We start from the raw sequence: 19988 nt of genomic DNA, 5'->3' as shown, positions 1-19988 counted from the left end.
GGCAAAGATCAGTCGTTCCTTTTTATGTCTTTTCTTCAGCAATGGTTTCTTCCTTGGCCTTCGCCGATAAAGTTCTGCTTGGTTTAGTGTGCTTTGTATGGTACTTGTTGAAACCATGACCCCAGACTGTTCCAGGTTGGCCTTCAGGTCTTTGAATGTTTTGACGTGGTGTCTTTTCCACAATTCTCACCAACCTTCTAAGACCTCTCTTGTCAATTTTCCTCTTTCACCCATATCCAGGAAGGTTCTTGACGGTTCCATGCTTAAAAACTTCTTAATAACATTGCGCACTTTTGATATTGGGATATCAAGGTCTTTGGAGATGGCCTTATATTCTTTGGAAGTCTTGGGCTGTAGTGAATGTTTATTCTCTTTAGTAGCAGGCACACATGATGTAGGAGCCGTGGCTGGGCTGACACGTTGCGCGCTATTAAAGCGCATCTGTCTGCTGGATTGTACTCTGTAAACTACATACACTGTCAGGTGGGCGACATTGCACTGATTAATATAATACCTTTGTTGATGAAATCCATCCTGTGTTTCCTGTGTAATCTTTACTTTCAGTTTGGAGATGATATGCCCGTGCTTTGGGGTGGGACTGTGTGGTGGGCTCTATCTGGTGCTCTGCTTGCATATTCATTCACAGGACATATTAATCAGTGTAATGTCGCCCACCTAACAGTGTGTGTAATTTACTGAGCACAATCCTGCTGACGTGCACTTTAAGGAGAGTGAATAGTCACTGCTCCCCACGTCCACAGTCCCGGCGTGGGGAGCAGTGACTATTCCGGCAGCTGATTTCTTCATCTGAAGTCGCAATGGCAGTGACGTCATTCGCGGCTCACACGCGGAGAAAATTACGCAGCACTGGAGCAGAAGTAAGGATGGTGAGTAGTGTTGAGCGATACCTTCCGATATCAGGAAATATCGTATCGGATTGGATCGGACCGATACCCAAAAAGTATCGGATATCGCCGATTCCGATACCGGAAACCAATGCAAGTCAATGGGACACAAATATCGGAATGAAAATAAACCCTTTCTTTCCTTGTAGGTTAATTCTACATGAAGTAAAACAACTAAGAATAATGTAGAATGTGTTACGCGAAAAGCTGGCAATTCATCAGTGGCATACACTGGTACCCGACAATTTACAACAGAAAGAATAGAGCATCACACATAGATTAGAAAGATAGAAAAATGTCAGTCACATATATAAGAAGTACAGTGACAGTGTTGATTACTGTACTTGTCATTTAGTGTAAAGGATTTATTTAAAAAAAAAATTGGCGTAGGGTTCCCCTTAATTTTAGGCTCTAGCGGAAGTTAAGCAGACAGCAGATGTTTGAAGCCTGGGAAGGGGGTAATACCCACGGAGCTTCCCAGGCTACTAATATCAGCCCCCAGCAGAATACCTAGCCTTTACTAGCTATTAAAATGGGGGACCCCCCAAAAAAAATGACGTGGGGTCCCCCCCTAATTTAATAGCTAGCAAAGGCTAGGCAGACAGCTGGGGGCTGATATTAATAGCCCAGGAAGGGTGCCATGAATATTGGCCCCCTCCCAGGCTAGAAACACCAGCCGTCAACCGCCCCAGAAATGGTGCATCGATAGGATGCGCCAATTCTGGCACTTAGCCTCGCTCTTCCCACTGCCCTGTAGCGGTGGCAGTGGGGTAATAGGGCTGGGGTTGATGTCAGCTTATAATGCCCGCTGACATCAAGCCCAGGTTAGTAATGGAGAGGCGTCTATAAGACACCCCCATTACTAACCCCATAGTCAAAGTTAAAAAAAAACACAAGCAACCAGAATAAGAGATCGTTGGCTTCAGCTGGAATGGGCATGATGGTAAGTATGGTTTAATTTAGAACAATAAAGAATTGTGTGTTTATTTCAATTAAAGGACTTTATTCTGGGTGTTGTGTTTTTTTTAAATACTTTACTAGAAATTCATGGTGGTCATGTCGAATATTGGCGTGACCCCATGAATTTCGGGCTTAGGGCCAGCTGATAATACCAAGCTGGCCCTAACCCCTTTATTACCCAGTGAGCCACCGCACCAGGGCCCTGGATTAGTTGGGTACAGCGCCAGAAGATGGCGCTTCTATGAACGCGCCATTTTCCGGGGTGGCTGCGGGCTGCAATTTGCAGCGGGTGGGGCCCAGAAAGCTTGGGCCTCCCAGCGCTGCGAATTCCAGCCCCCAGCTGCCTAGTTGTACCTGGCTGGACACAAAAACAGGGCGAAGCCCCACGTCAATTTTTTTTTATTATTCCATGAAATAATAAAAAAAAAAGGGCTTCCCTGTATTGTTGTGTCCGGCCTGGTACAAATAGGCAGCTGGTGGTTGGGGGCAGTCCGTTCCTGCCTGCTGTACCTGTCTGGACACAAATATAGTGCGAAGCCCCACGTCAATTTTTTTTTTAATTATTTCATGAAATAATAAAGAAAAAAAAGGCTTCCCTATATTGTTGTGTCCGGCCAGGTACAAATAGGCAGCTGGGAGTTGGGGGCAGCCCGTTCCTGCCTGCTGTACCTGGCTGGCATACAAAAATATGGCAAAGCCCACATCAAAATTTTTGGGAAAAATTAATTAAAAAATAAATAATAATTTAGGGACTGCATCTTTATTAACCCCTAAAGTGTCATTTAGTGTTAAAATAAAGGATTTATTAAAAATAAAATTGGCGTAGGGTTCCCCGTAATTTTAGGCTCTAGCGGAGGTTGGGGCAGATGTTTGAAGCCTGGGAAGGGGGTAATACCCACGGAGCTTCCCAGGCTACTAATATCAGCCCCCAGCTGAATACCTAGCCTTTACTAGCTATTAAAATGGGGGACCCCCCCCCAAAAAAATGACGTGCGGTCCCCCCTAATTTAATAGCTAGCAAAGGCTATAGGCAGACAGCTGGGGGCTGATATTAATAGCCCAGGAAGGGTGCCATGAATATTGGCCCCCTCCCAGGCTAGAAACACCAGCCGTCAACCGCCCCAGAAATGGCGCATCCACAGGATGCGCCAATTCTGGCACTTAGCCTCGCTCTTCCACGCTGCCCTGGTGCGGTGGCAGGGGGTAATAGTGGTGGGGTTCATGTCAGCGCCAGCTGCCATGAAGCCCAGGTTAGTAATGATGGGCGTCTATAAGACACCCCCATTACTAACCTACAAAGTGTTAAAAATAAAAAAACACACACTGCACCCAGAAAAAAATAATTTATTTGAAATAAAACACACCATTTTATTTAATTCTTAGTTTACTAAAAAAAAAATAGTTACCTGTCCACTTTCCTGCGCTGATCTCCCATGCACAGCTGTCACATCTGGAGATGGTGACAGCTGTGCATGGCTGCTGTAAGCTCACACTGCCGGAAACACGTCCGCTCCCGGCAGCAGGAGCCCCTGACTGAGGTCACCGGAGTGCATTCAGTCAGCGCAGCTCCGGAGACCTCCTTTACGGCACTGCTGTACCGTGGGAATTTCTCACGGTACAGCGGGGCCGTAAAGCAGCTAACCGGAGCAGCGCTGCCTGAACTCCTGCGAACCCGCTTATGCAATGACGGGGCTGCTTTACGGCCCCATCATTCTAGCGGCGGCAGCGGTTCAGAGCGGTCACATTCTATGTGGCTGCTCTAAACTGGAGATCTTCGTGGGACACTCGTGGACTACTACGGAGGGGTAAGGATAAGGTTGTGGTTTATTATTTAATATTTTATTACAGGAGATCGGTGTCTTCGGGGAATTAGGTGTCTAGGTGAGTATAGGTGTATTTTTTTATTTTTTATTTTATTTTAGGTGGCGATCGGCGGGGACAGGTAATGTATAAACTAATTTATTGTAGGTAACCACTGGCCATCAATGACATGTATTTAACATTTATTGGGGACCATGGGGCAGTTTAAATAGCTGGATCAGGCTGATGGGAACTACTGCTCCCATCGAGCTGATCCTGCTGGCACGAGTGGACGGGGGACAGACATAGACCGATGGGAGTAGTAGTGTCACATCGGCCTATGTCTGCCTGCACGCACACACCCGCAGACATCGCACAGACACCGCGCACACCCGCACACATCGCACAGACACCCACACACACACTAATCATTACGGGTCTGGGAGGTGTGGCTGACCTGTGCAGCTGTGGGAAAGTTCATGCTAGTTCATGCAATGCAGTCAAGCATGAACTCACATGAACCCTCTGAGGGCACCGCGGCTACTTCAAATGAACAGCTGATCGGCATCACCTGATACCTCAGCTGTTCATTTGAAATAACCGGTGGGAAAGCCGGCGGTGAAGTCTTTTCACTGCCGGCTTCCCCTCCCGGGTCCTTCGCTCCCCGCTCCTTGGTGATGTGCTCCCCGCCCGGTCCTAACTTACGATCGGGATGGGAGGTGGCGAGGGGAGCGGAGGATCGGGGTGGGAGGCTGCGGGGAAGCAGTATGGGGCTGTGTGATTGTTTAAAAGCCGGCGGCTTTTTACCGCCCGCCGGCTTTTAAACAATCAGGAGAATTCTCTCACGCTGGGATGGCATTCTGATGACAGGCTCGATCGCAGCTGAGCGCTGCCATCCAGCTTGTCATCCTTCAGAGACACTGCAGGGCGCAGGCATTATGGGAACTTCCGATTCCGGTATTCGATATTCTAAAAGTATCGGAATTAAGTATCGGAATTCCGATACCGCGAATATCGGCCGATACCCGATATTTCAGTATCGGAATGCTCAACACTAATGGTGAGTAGAATTTTTTTTTTTGTGCACGGTGATGGGGACGGGTGTGCCATGTGTATCAAGCTGGGGACATATAGATACAAAATTGGGGACATTACCTGTATAACAGTGTCAGCAGCCAGGCCCCCTCCCCCATAACAGTTCCTCATGACCACATTTTTTGCTTTAATTTTATTTCTATTTTCGTCGTCTAAAACCTAGGTGTGTCTTGTAGTCCAAAAAATACGCTACTTAAACTTCATGTATGCCATTAACGATAAGCAGGACTGTATATATTATAGAGATAATAAGGGCTTTCGACAAAAACAGGGCTCAAAAAAGTGAGAGGATTGCTGAGGAAACTGCTTAAATGAAGCTGGGTGCCCTGCAGGGAATGTGATTATGCAAGACTGGTAAGAGCACTGCTCTGAGAGGGGGATCTAGGTGTGCAGCTAACTGCTGTATTGAAATCAATGGGCTGGAGAGAGGTGGCTACTATGTTGGGAGTTAATTTCTATTGTGGGATGTAATTACAGTGCGCTCTGGGCAGGCACTAGTGGCCTAGCTCCATGGAAACCACCTGTACACAATGTAGGATAAAAGCGCTCACAGCAGAAGGGTGACCGCACATAATTAAAAAAAAACAGGGCTTCTGTGTCCATTTTGGTGGAGTCTGTATAAAATGGACCGACTCCAACTCCTAAAATATATAATAAATTGAGTACAGTAGTTCAATGCAGTTTGTGGGGAATATTTTTTCACAAGCATTTGGGGAAGTTATCAAAATGTCCTATAAATGTATGTCCTATTCTTAATCTAAGGGTCTAGACCAGTGATGGCGAACCTTTTACGGAGAGAGTGCCCAAACTGCAATCCAAAACCCACTTATTTATTGCCAAGTGCCAACATCAAATTAACCTGAATACTGAGGTTTTAGTTTAGAAAAAACAACTCGTACAGAGAGCAGACAAGGGCAGCATAGAGCAATCACGGAAAGGACCAAGGGTATGAGATTGCAAAAATAAAGAATGTGCTCACCTCTATCTTGTTATATGCTCCCATCCTTGAATATGTTACTGCCCTCCCCCAATCCTTGTATATGTTGCTGCCCTACCCCAATCCATGTATATTTCGCTGCCCTCCCCCCAATCCATGTATATGTCACTGCCCTCCCCCCAATCCATGTATATGTCGCTGCCCCCCCCCCCCCCAATCCATGCATATGTCGCTGGCCTCCCCCCAATCCATGTATATGTCGCTGGCCTCCCCTCAATCCATGTATATGTCGCTGCCCTCCCCCCCCCCCCCCAATCCATGTATATTTCGCTGCCCTCCCCCCAATCCATGTATATTTCGCTGCCCTCCCCCCAATCCATGTATATGTTGCTGCCATGCCACCTTTCAGACACCAACGCTCCCACAGAGTTCTTCACGGCAAAGGCTCTTAATGAAAACACCAGTGATGTTTTTCCTGAAGCATCTTGGTTGGCTGCTGTTGGTTTGTTTTTGTTTTTTTGTTCCCCTCAAATTTTCAATAGCAATAATTTTCTAAGCGGAAGCCAGCCAAAGAATTAACATGCTATGACAGAACATGGAACATATGCACAGCAATAGAAAAACCAAAGACAAGAAAAAAAAAAATACCCAAATAACTGGAAGTAAATGGATAGATCGCACAATGCAAAAATAATAATAAATAATAAAGGGTATTTAGTGAACATAATTTTGATCAAAATAATGTAAAAGCCATTCCGCCACGTCACGGCAACCCTTATGGGACAGTCCTAACTCTAATATTAAAAACCTTAACATTTGTCAAGTGACATACACATGGACAAGGGCAGAGAGACTGGATCCCTAGTATAAGCATAGACCGGAGGCAGAATGAGCCATTCAGCTCAGACAAAGGGCGGCCACACCCTTATATGCACTAAGGCACATATTACATTGCTGGGCACTATGTTCATTGTAGTATTTTTCGGGCATGTTCCAGGCGATATCAGCCTGAGAAAGAAGACGTATGCACATACTCGAACAATGGATTTTCAATAGCAGAAACCTGGTTCAGGAAGCAAACAAAACCCAAAAAACTGATTTTTTTTTTTTTCTTTTTCTCACCATTTCACCTCACTTGGAATTTTTTAAGTTATGTGAGTCATTCAAAACTGTAACTCGTTCTTCAAAAAACAATCGCTCATACAGCTATGTCAACAAAAATATGTAAAACTTATTGCACTTGGAAAAGGGGAGGAAAAACAAACTTGCATAAATGACTGCATTCTTTAAAGGGGTATACTCAAGCTGTCTCTTTAGCAGCTCAGAGCTATGCAGTCTCTTTGGGTTCTGGTTGCTTTGGGGCATGTGCTCCTCCTTTAGTGACACTTCAGTTTAGGAGGTTCATCCTGCTACAGTACTTTAAAGGGACTCTGTCAGCACAGGATAACGCTTCCCCTTCCCCATTTCCTCACGTCTCCCCCTCACCTCGCACAACATATGAATTGGATTTTGAAGAGCTTATTTTCTTGTATTGTACTGTACATTGCTCACTCCAAATGTACAATGTGTAGACCACACCACAAATTTTGCAGTTGAATTGGCCTAATAGCCTGTTGTACAAAGATTTTTAGGGGTCGTAGATAAGGGAATGCCATGTGACTTATTGTTAAGCAACATATAAGAGTTTTCAGAGATGTTGCTTGCCGTAAGGCTGGCTGGTACGCTGTTACCACTATTTATATTTTGTTCCTCAGTATATTTTTATTCTTTACAGGAGATAACATTATTGGAGCTGGGTCCTGTGCAGATCTGACAGTTTTTTTTACAAGAAAGAGTGGCCTTCTAGGAGTTGTTCCTCGTGAGACGGTCTCCCTCTTGCCAGTAGATGTTGAAGATTCTCTGTCCTATTTTTCAGCTGGAGCTCGTAATCTGGTATGTTTTTTTCTTATGTTTTGTTCTCATTTCTAGACTAAAGTCACTCCATACACATATTAAAGTAGGCCAAACTCACAAATCAGCTAAGATCAGCGAGATCAGCTAACAGTCTGTGCATCAGGCCTCTCAGATGATGGAGGGGGACATATTCTCCATGAGATAAGTTGTTGCCAGATCGTTTGGCAGGGGCTTGATCCACTCTACCTTAGACTGAGCCAAATTTTCATGCACTTAGGGGAGTTAGAGAAAAACCTGACAGCCAAGTGAGTACTCAGCCACAATCTATCTGCAGCTTGAGGCAATGCTGTGGAGTCGGTGTTGGTGTTCATTTTGGTGGAGTTGGTATAAAATGGACTGACCCCGATAAAATATATAATAAATTGGGTACATTGCTCATTGCTGAATATTTTTTCCTAAAAATTTAGAAAAGTTACGAGATGTCCTATAAATGTCTTCTTTACCTGATCTACAGATCTAGGCTTTTAGTTGAGATGAATCTATTCTACAGTTTATGTACATGCTCAGTAGTGAAGCATGTATGAGTGAATTAGTCGGAGTCAGGGAAATTGAGGAGTCCGAGGTTTGGCTTTTAACTCCACAGAACTGGCATGAGGTGTTTAACCCTTTGCCTACATTTGACCTACATGTACACCATGACAGGAAAGGTGTTTCCGCATAATGATATAGTTATGTCAATGTGATTAGGCAGGCATAGGAGCGGTGCCTTTACGATCAGACGGGAACTCTTCTCAACTGATAGCCGAGCTCCTGCATTAACTCCTAGGCCGGTGTTTAACCTGTTGGGTACTGCAATCTATAGCGATCCCGGCATCCAGACTGTTGTATGAGGGAGGGGGCTGGCTGCCTCGCTATTTCCCGCCACCCCTCTTCCCCCTCAACGACGTGACTGTGGGCTTCCAAGGGTTATCATGATAACCAAAGGTCAATGAATGACTCCCTTTGACGTCCTGGTGTGCCATGTATTGTGTCCTGTTAGACTTGGCTTTATGGCAAGGTCTAACAGGCCTCCTGTAAGTGTACCAAACTGAGAGGTCTAGTAATCTGTAATGTATGTATTGCAAAGTAAAAGCAAAAAAGAAAAAAAAAAAAGTTTAAAATTGTAAAAAAGAGATATTTTGCATAGAAACGCATATTTTTGTTAAATAGAAAAATGGACAGAAAAAATACTTATTTGGTATTGCCATGTCTAGAATAACGTGATCTAACCAACTGTCATACTGTTAAACCCCTGCGATGAATACCATAAAAAAATCAAGGCAAAAACTGTTCAAAAAGTCATATGTAAATAAAACTGGTATTACTTATATAGTTATCTTGCAACAAAATAAGCCTCCACTCAGCTCCACTAGTGAGGGCAAAAAAAAAGTTATAGTTTTCAGAATATATGTTTATAGTGTGTTTGGGGGGAGGGTTTGGGTTTAGTTCTTTTTCTCCAAAACTGATCTTGTGGGAAAACATCTGACATTACTGTAAAAGTACTGATCTTAATAATAATTATGACTTCCCACTTATCCCGCATGTTGAACGATGTAAACAAAACAAACCAAAACAATTATTGAACTGCTGTTCATTTGTTCATTCTACCTCCAAAAGACCTCAATAAGACCAGGTTCATATCCTGTGCTCCACACTAAGCACTTGCATTGGAGTTTCCATCTAAATCTCCGAAAAAAGGGTTCAAACGAAACCCCCACTCACTGAGGCAGATGGCGGCACTTTAGACTCTGTATCGCCTCTTCGCAGCAGTGTCTGATCTTTTTAGCTAAAGTGTGTACTTCAAAATGGTGATCCCTCCCTTTTGAAGTTTGCAGTGCAGTGTGCCTGATCAGTAGTTTCTGACCCACAATTTGAGAAATTGTATTGCCTATATCCTGAGTTCATTTTCTCCAATTGACCTTGTAATAATGAAAAATTAAAACATTTTAGTGAAATAAAAAAATGTAATTTCAGTTTCACATCCCAATGATGTAAAACTCTGTGAAGCCCCTCTACGTTCAAAATGCTCATATCAAATATATGGGGCTATTCTACTGTTTCAGCTCTTAGGGAGCTCTGCAAATGCCACATGGCATCTATATAGTCTCTGGTCAGATCATCAAACTATATGTTCTCTTTTTAACGCTTGCTCGTTTCAGAGTAAAGCATAACAAACTCTGTTAGTAAAACATAGTGATACCTTGACTTACAAGTTTAATTTGTTCTATGAACGAGCTCTGAACTCAATTTGCTTGTATATCAAATTAAATTTCCCCATTAAAATGAATTGAAATGCTTTTAATCAATTCCAGCCCCCCAAAAACCACACCAAGTTTTTTTGTTGGGTGTTTTTTTAATAAGAAAAATTACTGTATTTGTTATTATTAGTTACCTGACCTATAAAACTGTCCCAATAGTTAACCCCTTTAGTGAGCACTGTAAAAAAAAAAAAAAAAATATATAAAACTAAAATGATGGTGCTTTATCATAACTCTGAACAAAAAATGGAATAAAATGCAATCAAAAAGAATGTAAATAAAAATGGTACCGCTGAAAACGTCATCTTGTCCCCCAAAAAAACAAGCCCTTACATCACTCAGTTGGCCCAAAATATGGAAAAATTATAGCTATCAAAATATTGCAAAGCAAAAACTAGTCTTTGCAAAAAAAACAAAAAGCGGCTCTTATTGTGTGTCAGTAACCAATCATAAAAACCGGATATAAATCTGATATCACTGTAATGGCACCGACCCGAAGAGTAAAGTCGTATAATCACTTATACCACAAGAGGAACGGTGTAAAAAATAAATGCTAGAATTAGGGTTTGGGTTGTGGTTGGGACTTTTCCAAATTAAAGAAATAAAAATTGATGATATGGCATCTAGTGTTAAGTGCAAGTGCTCGCTACTTTTTGCATCGGGTGCTCGGGTATGCACAGAATATCGCAGGTGCCCAAGTGACATGCTAGAGTCTCCGCTCCATGTTTTTCGTGGCTGTTATACAGCCAAAAAAAAAAAAAACATGATGGGATTGCCTGCCATGCACGGGCAATCCCCACATGTTTTTTTTTGGGGTGAAGCATGCGGGGCGGGGACTCGAGCATGTCACTTGAGCTCCCGCGATACTTGATGCATACCCAAGTACCCAATGCAAACTCAAGTAGCGAGCACTTGCGCTCAAGACTAATGACAACTTATTCAATATGATGACCTAATGTTATCAAATTCTGTGTCGTACCTCTGGGCTCAAAATGTTCACTATACCCCTTGATAAAATCCTTGAGGGATCTAGTTTCCAAAATGGGGTCACTTGTGGGGGGTTTCCACTGTTTGGGCGCATCAGGGGCTCGTCAAACACGACATGGTGCCTGCTCTCGATTCTAGACAATTTTGCATTGAAAAAGTCACACAGTGCTCCTTCCTTTTTGAACCCTGCCTTGCGCCCAAAAAGTTTTATCCCCACATATCGGGTACCTGCATACTCAGGAGAAATTGCGCAACAATTTTTGGGGTCCATTTTCTCCTCTTACCCTTGAGAAAATAAAAACTTTGGGGCTTAAAGATCATTTTTGTGGAAAAAGTTTGATTTTCTTATTTTCTCGGTTCTAATGTTATAAAGTTCTTCTGTGAAGCACTTGTGCGGTGAGCACATTGAACCCCCATCTAGATAAGTTACCTGAGGGGTCTAGTTTGCAAAATGGTGTGTGTGACTTGTGCCTCAACAGTGGAAACCCCCTACATCAGGGGTTCCCCAAACGCAACATGGCGTCCAATAATTATTCAAGCAAATTTTTACATTCAAATAGTCAAATGGCGCTCATTCCCTACAGAGCCCTACCGTGCGCCTGAACAGTGGTTTTTCCCCACATATGGGGTATTGGTGTGCTCAGGAGAAATTTCATAATTTTTTTTTTTTTGAAAAAACGATTTTCAACAAAATTTCAGATTTTTTCACATTAACGCAAGTCATATCGAAGAAATTTTACCACACTCATGAAGTAGAATGTCACGAAAAAACTCAGAATCAGTTGGATCCGTTGAAGCGTTCCAGAGTTATAAAGTGACAGTGGTCAGAATTGTAAAAATTGGCCTGGTCATTAACGTGCAAACAGCCTTCAGGGATAAAGGGGTTAATGTACAGTATGAAAAACTATTAAACTATTTTATTGTCCTTTTTTATTGTTTTAATACAGTAACTTCACTTACTCATCTTCCTCAGTGACTTGCCTTTTTCGACACACTTACCTCTCTGTGTGGGTGTGTATGTGTGTAAAATAAATTAAAATATATTTATAATTATAAATATGTAGTCAGCACTATAGATCAGAAAATAACATGCTTATATATAAATACAACCTTCTCAAAGCAATAAATGAACACCATGATAGTATAATATAAAATATGAATTTTATTAATATACGTGATTTAAGAGACTAAAAACAGGGGAAATATAGGAGACACCTTGGGGATAAATAAATATTCCCAGAGCAATAATGGTGGGGTAGAAAATATCACTGGCCAAAAGACCGTATGTCTAAAGTATGTTTAACATTACATTAATAAAAATGAATATTGCAGCATTCATAACATATGTAAATACATAAAAGGTAAGTACGCAATAAATATCTAGTAAATAGAATGGCTATAGAAATCAAGATAACATGAAAACAGATATCAACATACGGAAAAAGTAAACACCATAAAGTCAGGTTCCCACAACTTCCTATATCAAGTGTTGAACCCTAAAGCCAACTCTCCAAAGAGTGAGTGTGCACATAATAGTGCAGTATACCGTACCTTGCTGCACATGTGTAATAACGTACTGCTAAAGAGTAAATAGCAGAAACAACCCAAAAAATAACCATTATCCTATGTATAGCCCCATGTCAGATGCATCTAGTGCTGAAAATGGTCCACCCCAGGAATATAATTGACAAGAAAAAATCAAAGTGGCATAAGCTTGCTTGCTCGTAACTCAGATCTCTGCTCACATCATAAAACACCTCCTCAATCAAGTGACTCCTTGTATCTCGGAAAATTCGTAAGTAGATGCACTCATTAGTCAAGGTATTACTGTACCTCGCTGCACTCTGGTTCATGCTGCCTGTCGTTTGGGCAGTGTGATCCCACTGATGGGTTCCCTTTATTTTCTCCAATTGATCCCAAAAGTCTATAGTGTTTCTTCCCTTCCCTAAACAAACAAGTGTTCAGCCACATGTAGAGTAGCACCTTATTCAAGAGTAATTGCTTAACAAATTGTGCAGACTTTTTTTTTTTTCTTCACAGCCCACTATTAAAAACTGAGTTTATGATGCTTACCAGACTCCTAGATGAATTTCTTGAAGGGTGTAATCTGCAAAATGGGGTGACTTTTACAGGTTTCTGTTATTTTGACACCTTGGGGTCTTTCCAAAAAGATAGTGCCCATGGTGTATTCCAGCCCATTTTGCATTCCAAAAGTCAAATAGTCTTGTGTGCCCAAACAGTAGTTTGACCGTGTGGGGTATTGCCACGTTTTAAAGCAATTATGTAACAAATTGTGAGATCTTTACTTCCTATTATCTTATACAAATGAAAAATTTGGGGCTATAGCAACAATTTAGAGGAAAAAAAATATTTTTAGTATTTATAAGCTACATTTTTTTTTTCTCATTAAATTGTTGCTTTAGTCAAAATATTTTCAGTTTCATAAGATATATCGTCATAGGTAGGGGTGTTCTTTGATGCAGACTCGCCAACTGAGCCCGCAATTTTTCTGGCAGATGATTGCTGTTATTCTGCCTCTTAACAGCTTTGGGTGGAGCGGAACTGTTCCCTTTAATTGAAAAAAAGCGCTGGAGGTAGATTCTCGGGGAGAACTGGGTCTGGTTCATAGATCTTCACATTTTTTTTAATATATGTAAATGAGCTGTTGATTTTTTACGAATAACACATTAGATTGCTGATGTCAAGGTATCATTTTATTCAGCCTTCTATGACCTATATGCCCATAGAGATTGCTTAAAAGGGACAATCATACTGACAGATTCCCTTTAAAGGAGTATTCCCGAAATCAGCATTCATAGCATATTTACACGTTATGCCCTAAATGTTTTATATATGTGTAGCACACCCATCCTATTTGGTGAGGAAATGAATTCATCTTCCCAGGCAATTTGGGGGTTACCCACCCTCTGGTACTCACACCAATGAGAAATTCAAACCACAAATATATTTGTGCATCATGATTAGATTGCTGTCTTTTCATTTATTTTTTTTCCTTAATATTTGTCTTATATGCAAGGAAAATCTAATGTGGCAAAAGTGTACCAACTTGAATAGAGCCTGTGGGCCACCATTGTACAATAAACATCTGCTATGTAAATGTATTTTTCAGGTACCAAATGTGGAAAAAAGTATTACTAATTTATGCCTGTACTGTGGTTGTCCAGAGGTAACTTTTTTTTTTTTTTGCATCTTTTGGCACCATAAGAGACTTGGTTCTGCTTTAAAAAACCAATCTATTCTTTTTTCTGTTATAAGCAATACAGGGGAGATCTAACCTAACAATATGCGGTTTGTCTTTAGTGATTCAAGGTTTGCTTGAACATACTGTATGCTGTGTACTTCCACTTACTATTTGACATCTGTTTACTTCTTTTCTTTTTTTTGTTAATGAAGGCTACTCCTATAGAGCCATCTCCAAGAGGAGAGACAATACCTCATGATAAGACCAAACTATTAAAGGGAGCATTTTTACAGTTTTGTAGGTAAGTAATACACATGTATAAAACCATTTTAAAGGGCGTTTATCACCCCCAAAATGCTAATTAAACCATTTATAAAAGATACATGGGAGATGTATTCCCAATAAAAAATCATACCTGTGTTTTATAGCTTATAGTGGTTTAATTGCCAGAAATGCACAATTTATTTAATGTGCACCTTTTTGTGGCCAAGGGCTTTGTTCACTGTTCTGCCTCTACAATTTTAAAACTGAGCACTTTGACAACACTCAAGCACTGTTTCCACTCAACCGGCAGCTTTGCATGGACACTGCAGGAGTCCAGCTATGCTCAGATACTGTCATCACTGGCTCCTGTCTGCAGGTCAGTATGGAGCAGAGCCTGCAGTCCCCAATGACAGTATGTGAGCGTGGTTGGGTTCCTGCAGTGTCCGTGTAGAGGTGCAGAGCCGTTAATTGTACTCAAACAAGCAGTGCCTGAACTTAAATTTTAAAGGGAACCTGTCACGTCCTAGTCACTATTATCACTGCCCCCATTGGTTTGTTAGTGATGCAATGTGCATCATTAACGAGCGGTTTTCATGAAAATCGGTGGTATTGTAATGCTTTTCTAACGTTTTATATACTTTCTTACCTGCTCGTATTCAGTCAGGGGTGTGATTCTCAGATTCAGTAATGGGCGGCGGCGTATTGTCAGTGCTGGCACCACCCATGACATTTGAATACTGCTCCTGGCAAGCACTATGTTTGTGGGGCGCGTGCACATTTGTACACATCGCGCTGCTGGTCCGGCGCGTGTGCACTGAGGCTGTGTGATTTCCAACTTCAGTGCGCACGTTCTGTTACCTGTGGCTCTCGGTGTTTGCGCAGTCTATGTATCATGCAGTCACTGCATGCGCAGCACATTGCATCACTAACAAACCAATGTGGGCAGTGATAATAGTGACTAGATCGTGACAGGTTCCCTTTAACATTTAAGATAAGACAGTGCTCAGTATGTAAATCGAAGAGGCGGGATGGTGCACTGCGCCATTGGCCATGCCAAGAGTGTATGGAAGCCACCCCACCTGTCATTTGCATATGAAAAATTTTTTTTTTTTTGGAAACTAAACCACTTCAAACTACACTACACATACAGTGGCATGTTAAAGTTTGGGCACCCCTGGTCAAAATTACTGTTATTGTGCACAGTTAAGCAAGTTAAAGATGAAATGATCTCTAAAAGGCCTTAAGTTAAAGATGACACTTTGTATTTCAGGCAAAAATATATATTTTTTCATCTTTTAAATGTTAAAAATTAGAAAAAAAGAAAATAAGCGGATGCAAAATCTTGGGATTTTAGTGCTCAGATAACTTTGACCAAGGTTTCAGACCTTAGCCTGTTAGTTATGGCTTGTTCACTATCGTTGGGAAAGGCCAGGTGATGCAAATTTCCCAGCTTTATAAAAACCCAGCTTCCTCTAACCTTGTGCCAAAAAACAGCAGCCATGGGTTCTTCTAAACAGCTGCCTAGCACTCTCAAAATGGTGGAGGCCCACAAAGCAGGGGAAGGCTATAAGAAGATAGCAAACTGTTTTCAAGTTGCCCTTTCCTCAAGTTCAAAATGTAATTAAGAAATGGCAGTTAAGAGGAACAATGGAGGTCATGATAAGGTCTGGAAGACTAAGCAAAATTTCAGTGAGCTGCTCGTAGGCTTCCTAGAGAGGCAAATTGGAACCCCAGCTTGACTGCAAAATACCTCCAGAAAGATTTGGCAGACGCTGCAGTTGTGGTACATTGTTATACTGTTCAGAAACACCTGCACAAATATGGCCTTCATGGAGGAGTCACCAGAAGAAAACCTCTCCTGCGTCCTCACCATAAAATTCAGCGTCAGAAGTATGCAAAAGAAAATCTAAACAAACGTGATGTATTTTAGAAACAAGTCCTGTAGACCGATGAGGTTAAAATAGAAAACTCTTTGGCCACAATGATCAAACGCATGTGTGGAATAAAAAGGGGCACAGAATTTCCGTAAAAAAAACATCTCGCCAACTATTAAGCATGAGGGTGGATCAGTCATGCTTTGGGGTTGTGTTGCAGCCAATGGCATGGGGAACATTTCACAGGTAAAGGGAAGAGTTAATTCAATGGAATTTCAACAAATTCTTGATGCAAACATAACACACTGTGAAAAAGTTGAGAGGATGGCTTCTATAAATGGATAATGATCCTAAACACACGTCAAAATCCACAATAAACTACCCCAAAAAATGCAAGCTGAAGGTTTTACAATGGCCCTCACAGTTCCCTGATCTGAACATCATTGAAAAGCTGTGGCTAGACCTCAAAATAGCAGTGCATGCCAGACGACCCAGGAATCTCACAGAACTGTAAGAATTTTCCAAAGAAGAATGGATAAAAAACCTCAAACAAGAATTGAAAGTTTCTTGGCTGGCTACAAAAAGCATTTACAAGCTGTGATGCTTTCAGAAGGTGGTGCTACTAGGTACTAACCATGCAGGGTGCCCAAACTTTTGCATCAACCCATTTTCCTTTTTTTTTTTTTTTGGAATTTTTAAATGTGAAAGATGGAAGAAAAAAACAAAGAAAATTTGTTATCTTTAACTTAAGGCCTTTTAATAGATAAATTCAAATTCAACTTGCTTAATTATTCACAAAAACAATAATTTTGACCAGGAGTGCCCAAACTTTTATGGGCCGCTGTATGATTTTTTTTTTTTAAATCAAATCTTTTTTATTCATTTTATTAAGATTTTCACAAAGGTAAAAATAAAAAAACAACCAGACAAACATTGGAGAAACACAGTTCTCCACCTCCCAAACATAAGAAGCATTAAACATGAGTTATTTATACATCTTCAATGGAATAGTGGCGCTAATGGGTATGCCCTATATCTGCTGCAAGAGAGGACAACTACCACAGTTGTCTGACGTTTTCAAGATAAAAAATATATATAAAACAACTTGCGCTAATGTATAGGGTATGTGGCAAGAAATAACAATGAAGATGTTAAAATTGTCCAATTTTATTAAATACGTAGGTTACAAGAAGTTAAAAATCATTGTTTTAAAAGGTGGTTAGTGGGCTAAAAGCAATGGGAGGAGGGAAGATAGTCAGGATGGGAGCCCTAGAAGTTTTTCCTGGTTGAGAGGCAGTTATGAGCTTCCTGGAGGGTCTTTTGATGACCATGTCGGAGGGTCCCCCTTAAATGGAGAAAAGGAAGGGAATTGTTTAGTGGCAAGTTTTAGAGGTTGCCTTCTTATATTATATGCCTCCTCCCATTGCTTTTAGCCCACTAACCACCTTTTAAAACAATGATTTTTAACTTCTTGTAACCTACGTATTTAATAAAATTGGACAATTTTAATATCTTCATTGTTATTTCTTGCCACATACCCTATACACTAGCGCAAGTTGTTTTATATATATTTATACATCTTGGCTCTGCAAAACCAGCATAATTAGATGAGCAAATATTTGAACATAGTAGCAATAGTCAATCCAATTACATATAACTTATGGAAGTACTAATAACATTTTTATTAATTTTCAAAGAAGGTTAATTTGAGGCATCATATAAACGTGACTCAAAGCAAGCCAAGGCGAAATCTCCTCAGTTCCCTAGATGTCAAACCAGAGCCATCCATCCATGGACCCCATATCTTGTCAAATTTAGAGATGGCATCTTGCGTGAGAATATATGTGAATCTAATGAAAATGTAGAGTCCCTGTGGGTGGAGATAAGGGGAGGGGGAAAAAATAATAAATTACTGATAGGGGTTTGTTAGAAGTCTCCAAAAATAATGGAAGCAGCGGAGAATATCCTCATAAAGCAAATAGATGAAGCAGCGACTCAAGGAGAAGTCATTATTATGGGGGACTTTAACTACCCTGAAATACATTGGGAAACAGAAACCTGTAGTTCAAGCAAAGGTAATAGGTTTTTGACAACTATGAGAGACAATTACCTTTCACAGCTGGTTCAGGACCCAACAAAAAGGGGGGCACTGCTAGACCTAATATTAACCAACAGGCCAGACTGCATATCAAATATACGAGTTGGGGGTCACTTGGGTAATAGTGATCACAAAATAATAAGTTTTCATGTATCCTTTAATAAAGATGTGTAGTAGAGGCGTTACAAGGACACTAAACTTCAGGAATGCAAATTTCCAATGGTTGAGAGATGATCTTGGTGCAAGAAACTGGGACGATATCCTAAGACATAAAACTACACAAAGCAAATGGGAGACATTTATTAACATACTGAATAGGACCTGTGCACAATATAAACCCTATGGCAATAAACATGCTAGAAATAGGAGGAAACCACTATGGCTAAATAGAGCTGTAAGGGGCGCAATAAGTGACAAAAAGAAAGCATTTAGAGAACTAAAGCAAGTAGGTAGTGATGAGGCATTAAATACAGAAAATTAAATAAATTCTGTAAAAACCAAATCAAGGCAGCAAAGATTGAGACAGAGAGACTCATTGCCTGAGAAAGTAAAAATAATCCCAAAATATTCTTTAACTACATAAATAGTAAAAAAACTAAAAAAAATGATAGTGTTGGCCCCCTTAAAAATAGTCTGGGTGAAATGGTGGATGAGGAAAAAGCCAATATGCTAAATGATTTTTTTTCAACAGTATTTACACAAGAAAATCGCATGGCAGAAAACATGATTAGTGAGAACAACAATTCTCCATTAAATGTCACTTGCTTAAACCAGCAGGAAGTACGGCGGTGTCTAAAAATCACTAAATTTGACAAATCCCCGGGCCCGGATGGGATACACCCGCGAGTACTGCAGGAATTAAGTAACGTCATAGATAGACCATTATTTTTAATCTTTAAATATTCCATAATAACAGAGTCTGCACCACAGGACTGGCGTATAGCAAATGTGGTGCCAATATTCAAAAAGGGGACAAAAACTGAACTTGGAAATTATAGGCCGGTAAGCTTAACCTCTACTGTGGGTAAAATCCTGGAGGGTTTCCTAAGAGATGCTATACTAGAGTATCTGAAAAAGAATAGCCTCATGACACAATATCAACATGGGTTTACGAGGTACCGTTCCTGTCAAACTCATCTGATCAGCTTCTATGAGGAGGCAAGTTCTGGACTGGACCAAGGAAATGCAGTGGATGTTGTGTATATGGACTTTTCAAAAGCTTTTGATACGGTTCCACACAAAAGGTTGATGCATAAAATGAGAACAATGGGGATAGGGGAAAATATATGTATGTGGGTTAAGAACTGGCTCAGTGATAGGAAACAAAGGGTGGTTATTAATGGAACACACTCAGACTGGATCTCAGTTAACAGTGGGGTACCACAGGGGTCAGTATTGGGCCAGCTTCTTTTTAACATATTTATTAATGACCTTGTAGGGGCCATACAGACTAACATTTCAATATTTGCAGATGACCCTAAACTCTGCCGGGTAATCAATACAGAGGAGGACAATTTTATATTACAGGAGGATCTATGTAAACTAGAAGCTTGGCCTGATAAATGGCAAATGAGCTTTAATGGGGATAAATGTAAGGTAATGCACTTGGGCAGAGGAAATAAAATGTATAATTATATGCTTAATTGTAAAACACTGGGCAAAACTGTAACTGAAAA

At 40.9% G+C, this 19988-nt stretch overlaps 1 protein-coding gene across 1 annotated transcript in view; it reads left to right on the top strand.

Moving 5' to 3' along the window:
• The window catches only part of NUP133 (nucleoporin 133), a 326459-nt gene that overhangs the window by 163176 nt on the left and 143295 nt on the right, over positions 1 to 19988 (top strand). Inside the window, exons 11-12 of the mRNA XM_073671535.1 lie at positions 7472 to 7629; positions 14289 to 14377. Coding sequence (XP_073527636.1) covers positions 7472 to 7629; positions 14289 to 14377 — 247 coding nt within the window. The remainder of the gene's footprint in view (positions 1 to 7471; positions 7630 to 14288; positions 14378 to 19988) is intronic.

Source organism: Phyllobates terribilis, unplaced genomic scaffold (assembly GCF_046119375.1).
Source record: "Phyllobates terribilis strain yellow unplaced genomic scaffold, ASM4611937v1 Scaffold_3__8_contigs__length_932513732, whole genome shotgun sequence".
Classification (NCBI taxonomy): Eukaryota; Metazoa; Chordata; class Amphibia; order Anura; family Dendrobatidae; genus Phyllobates; species Phyllobates terribilis.
Note: the sequence above shows the minus strand (reverse complement) of the source record. Positions and strands in the feature narration are given on the sequence as shown.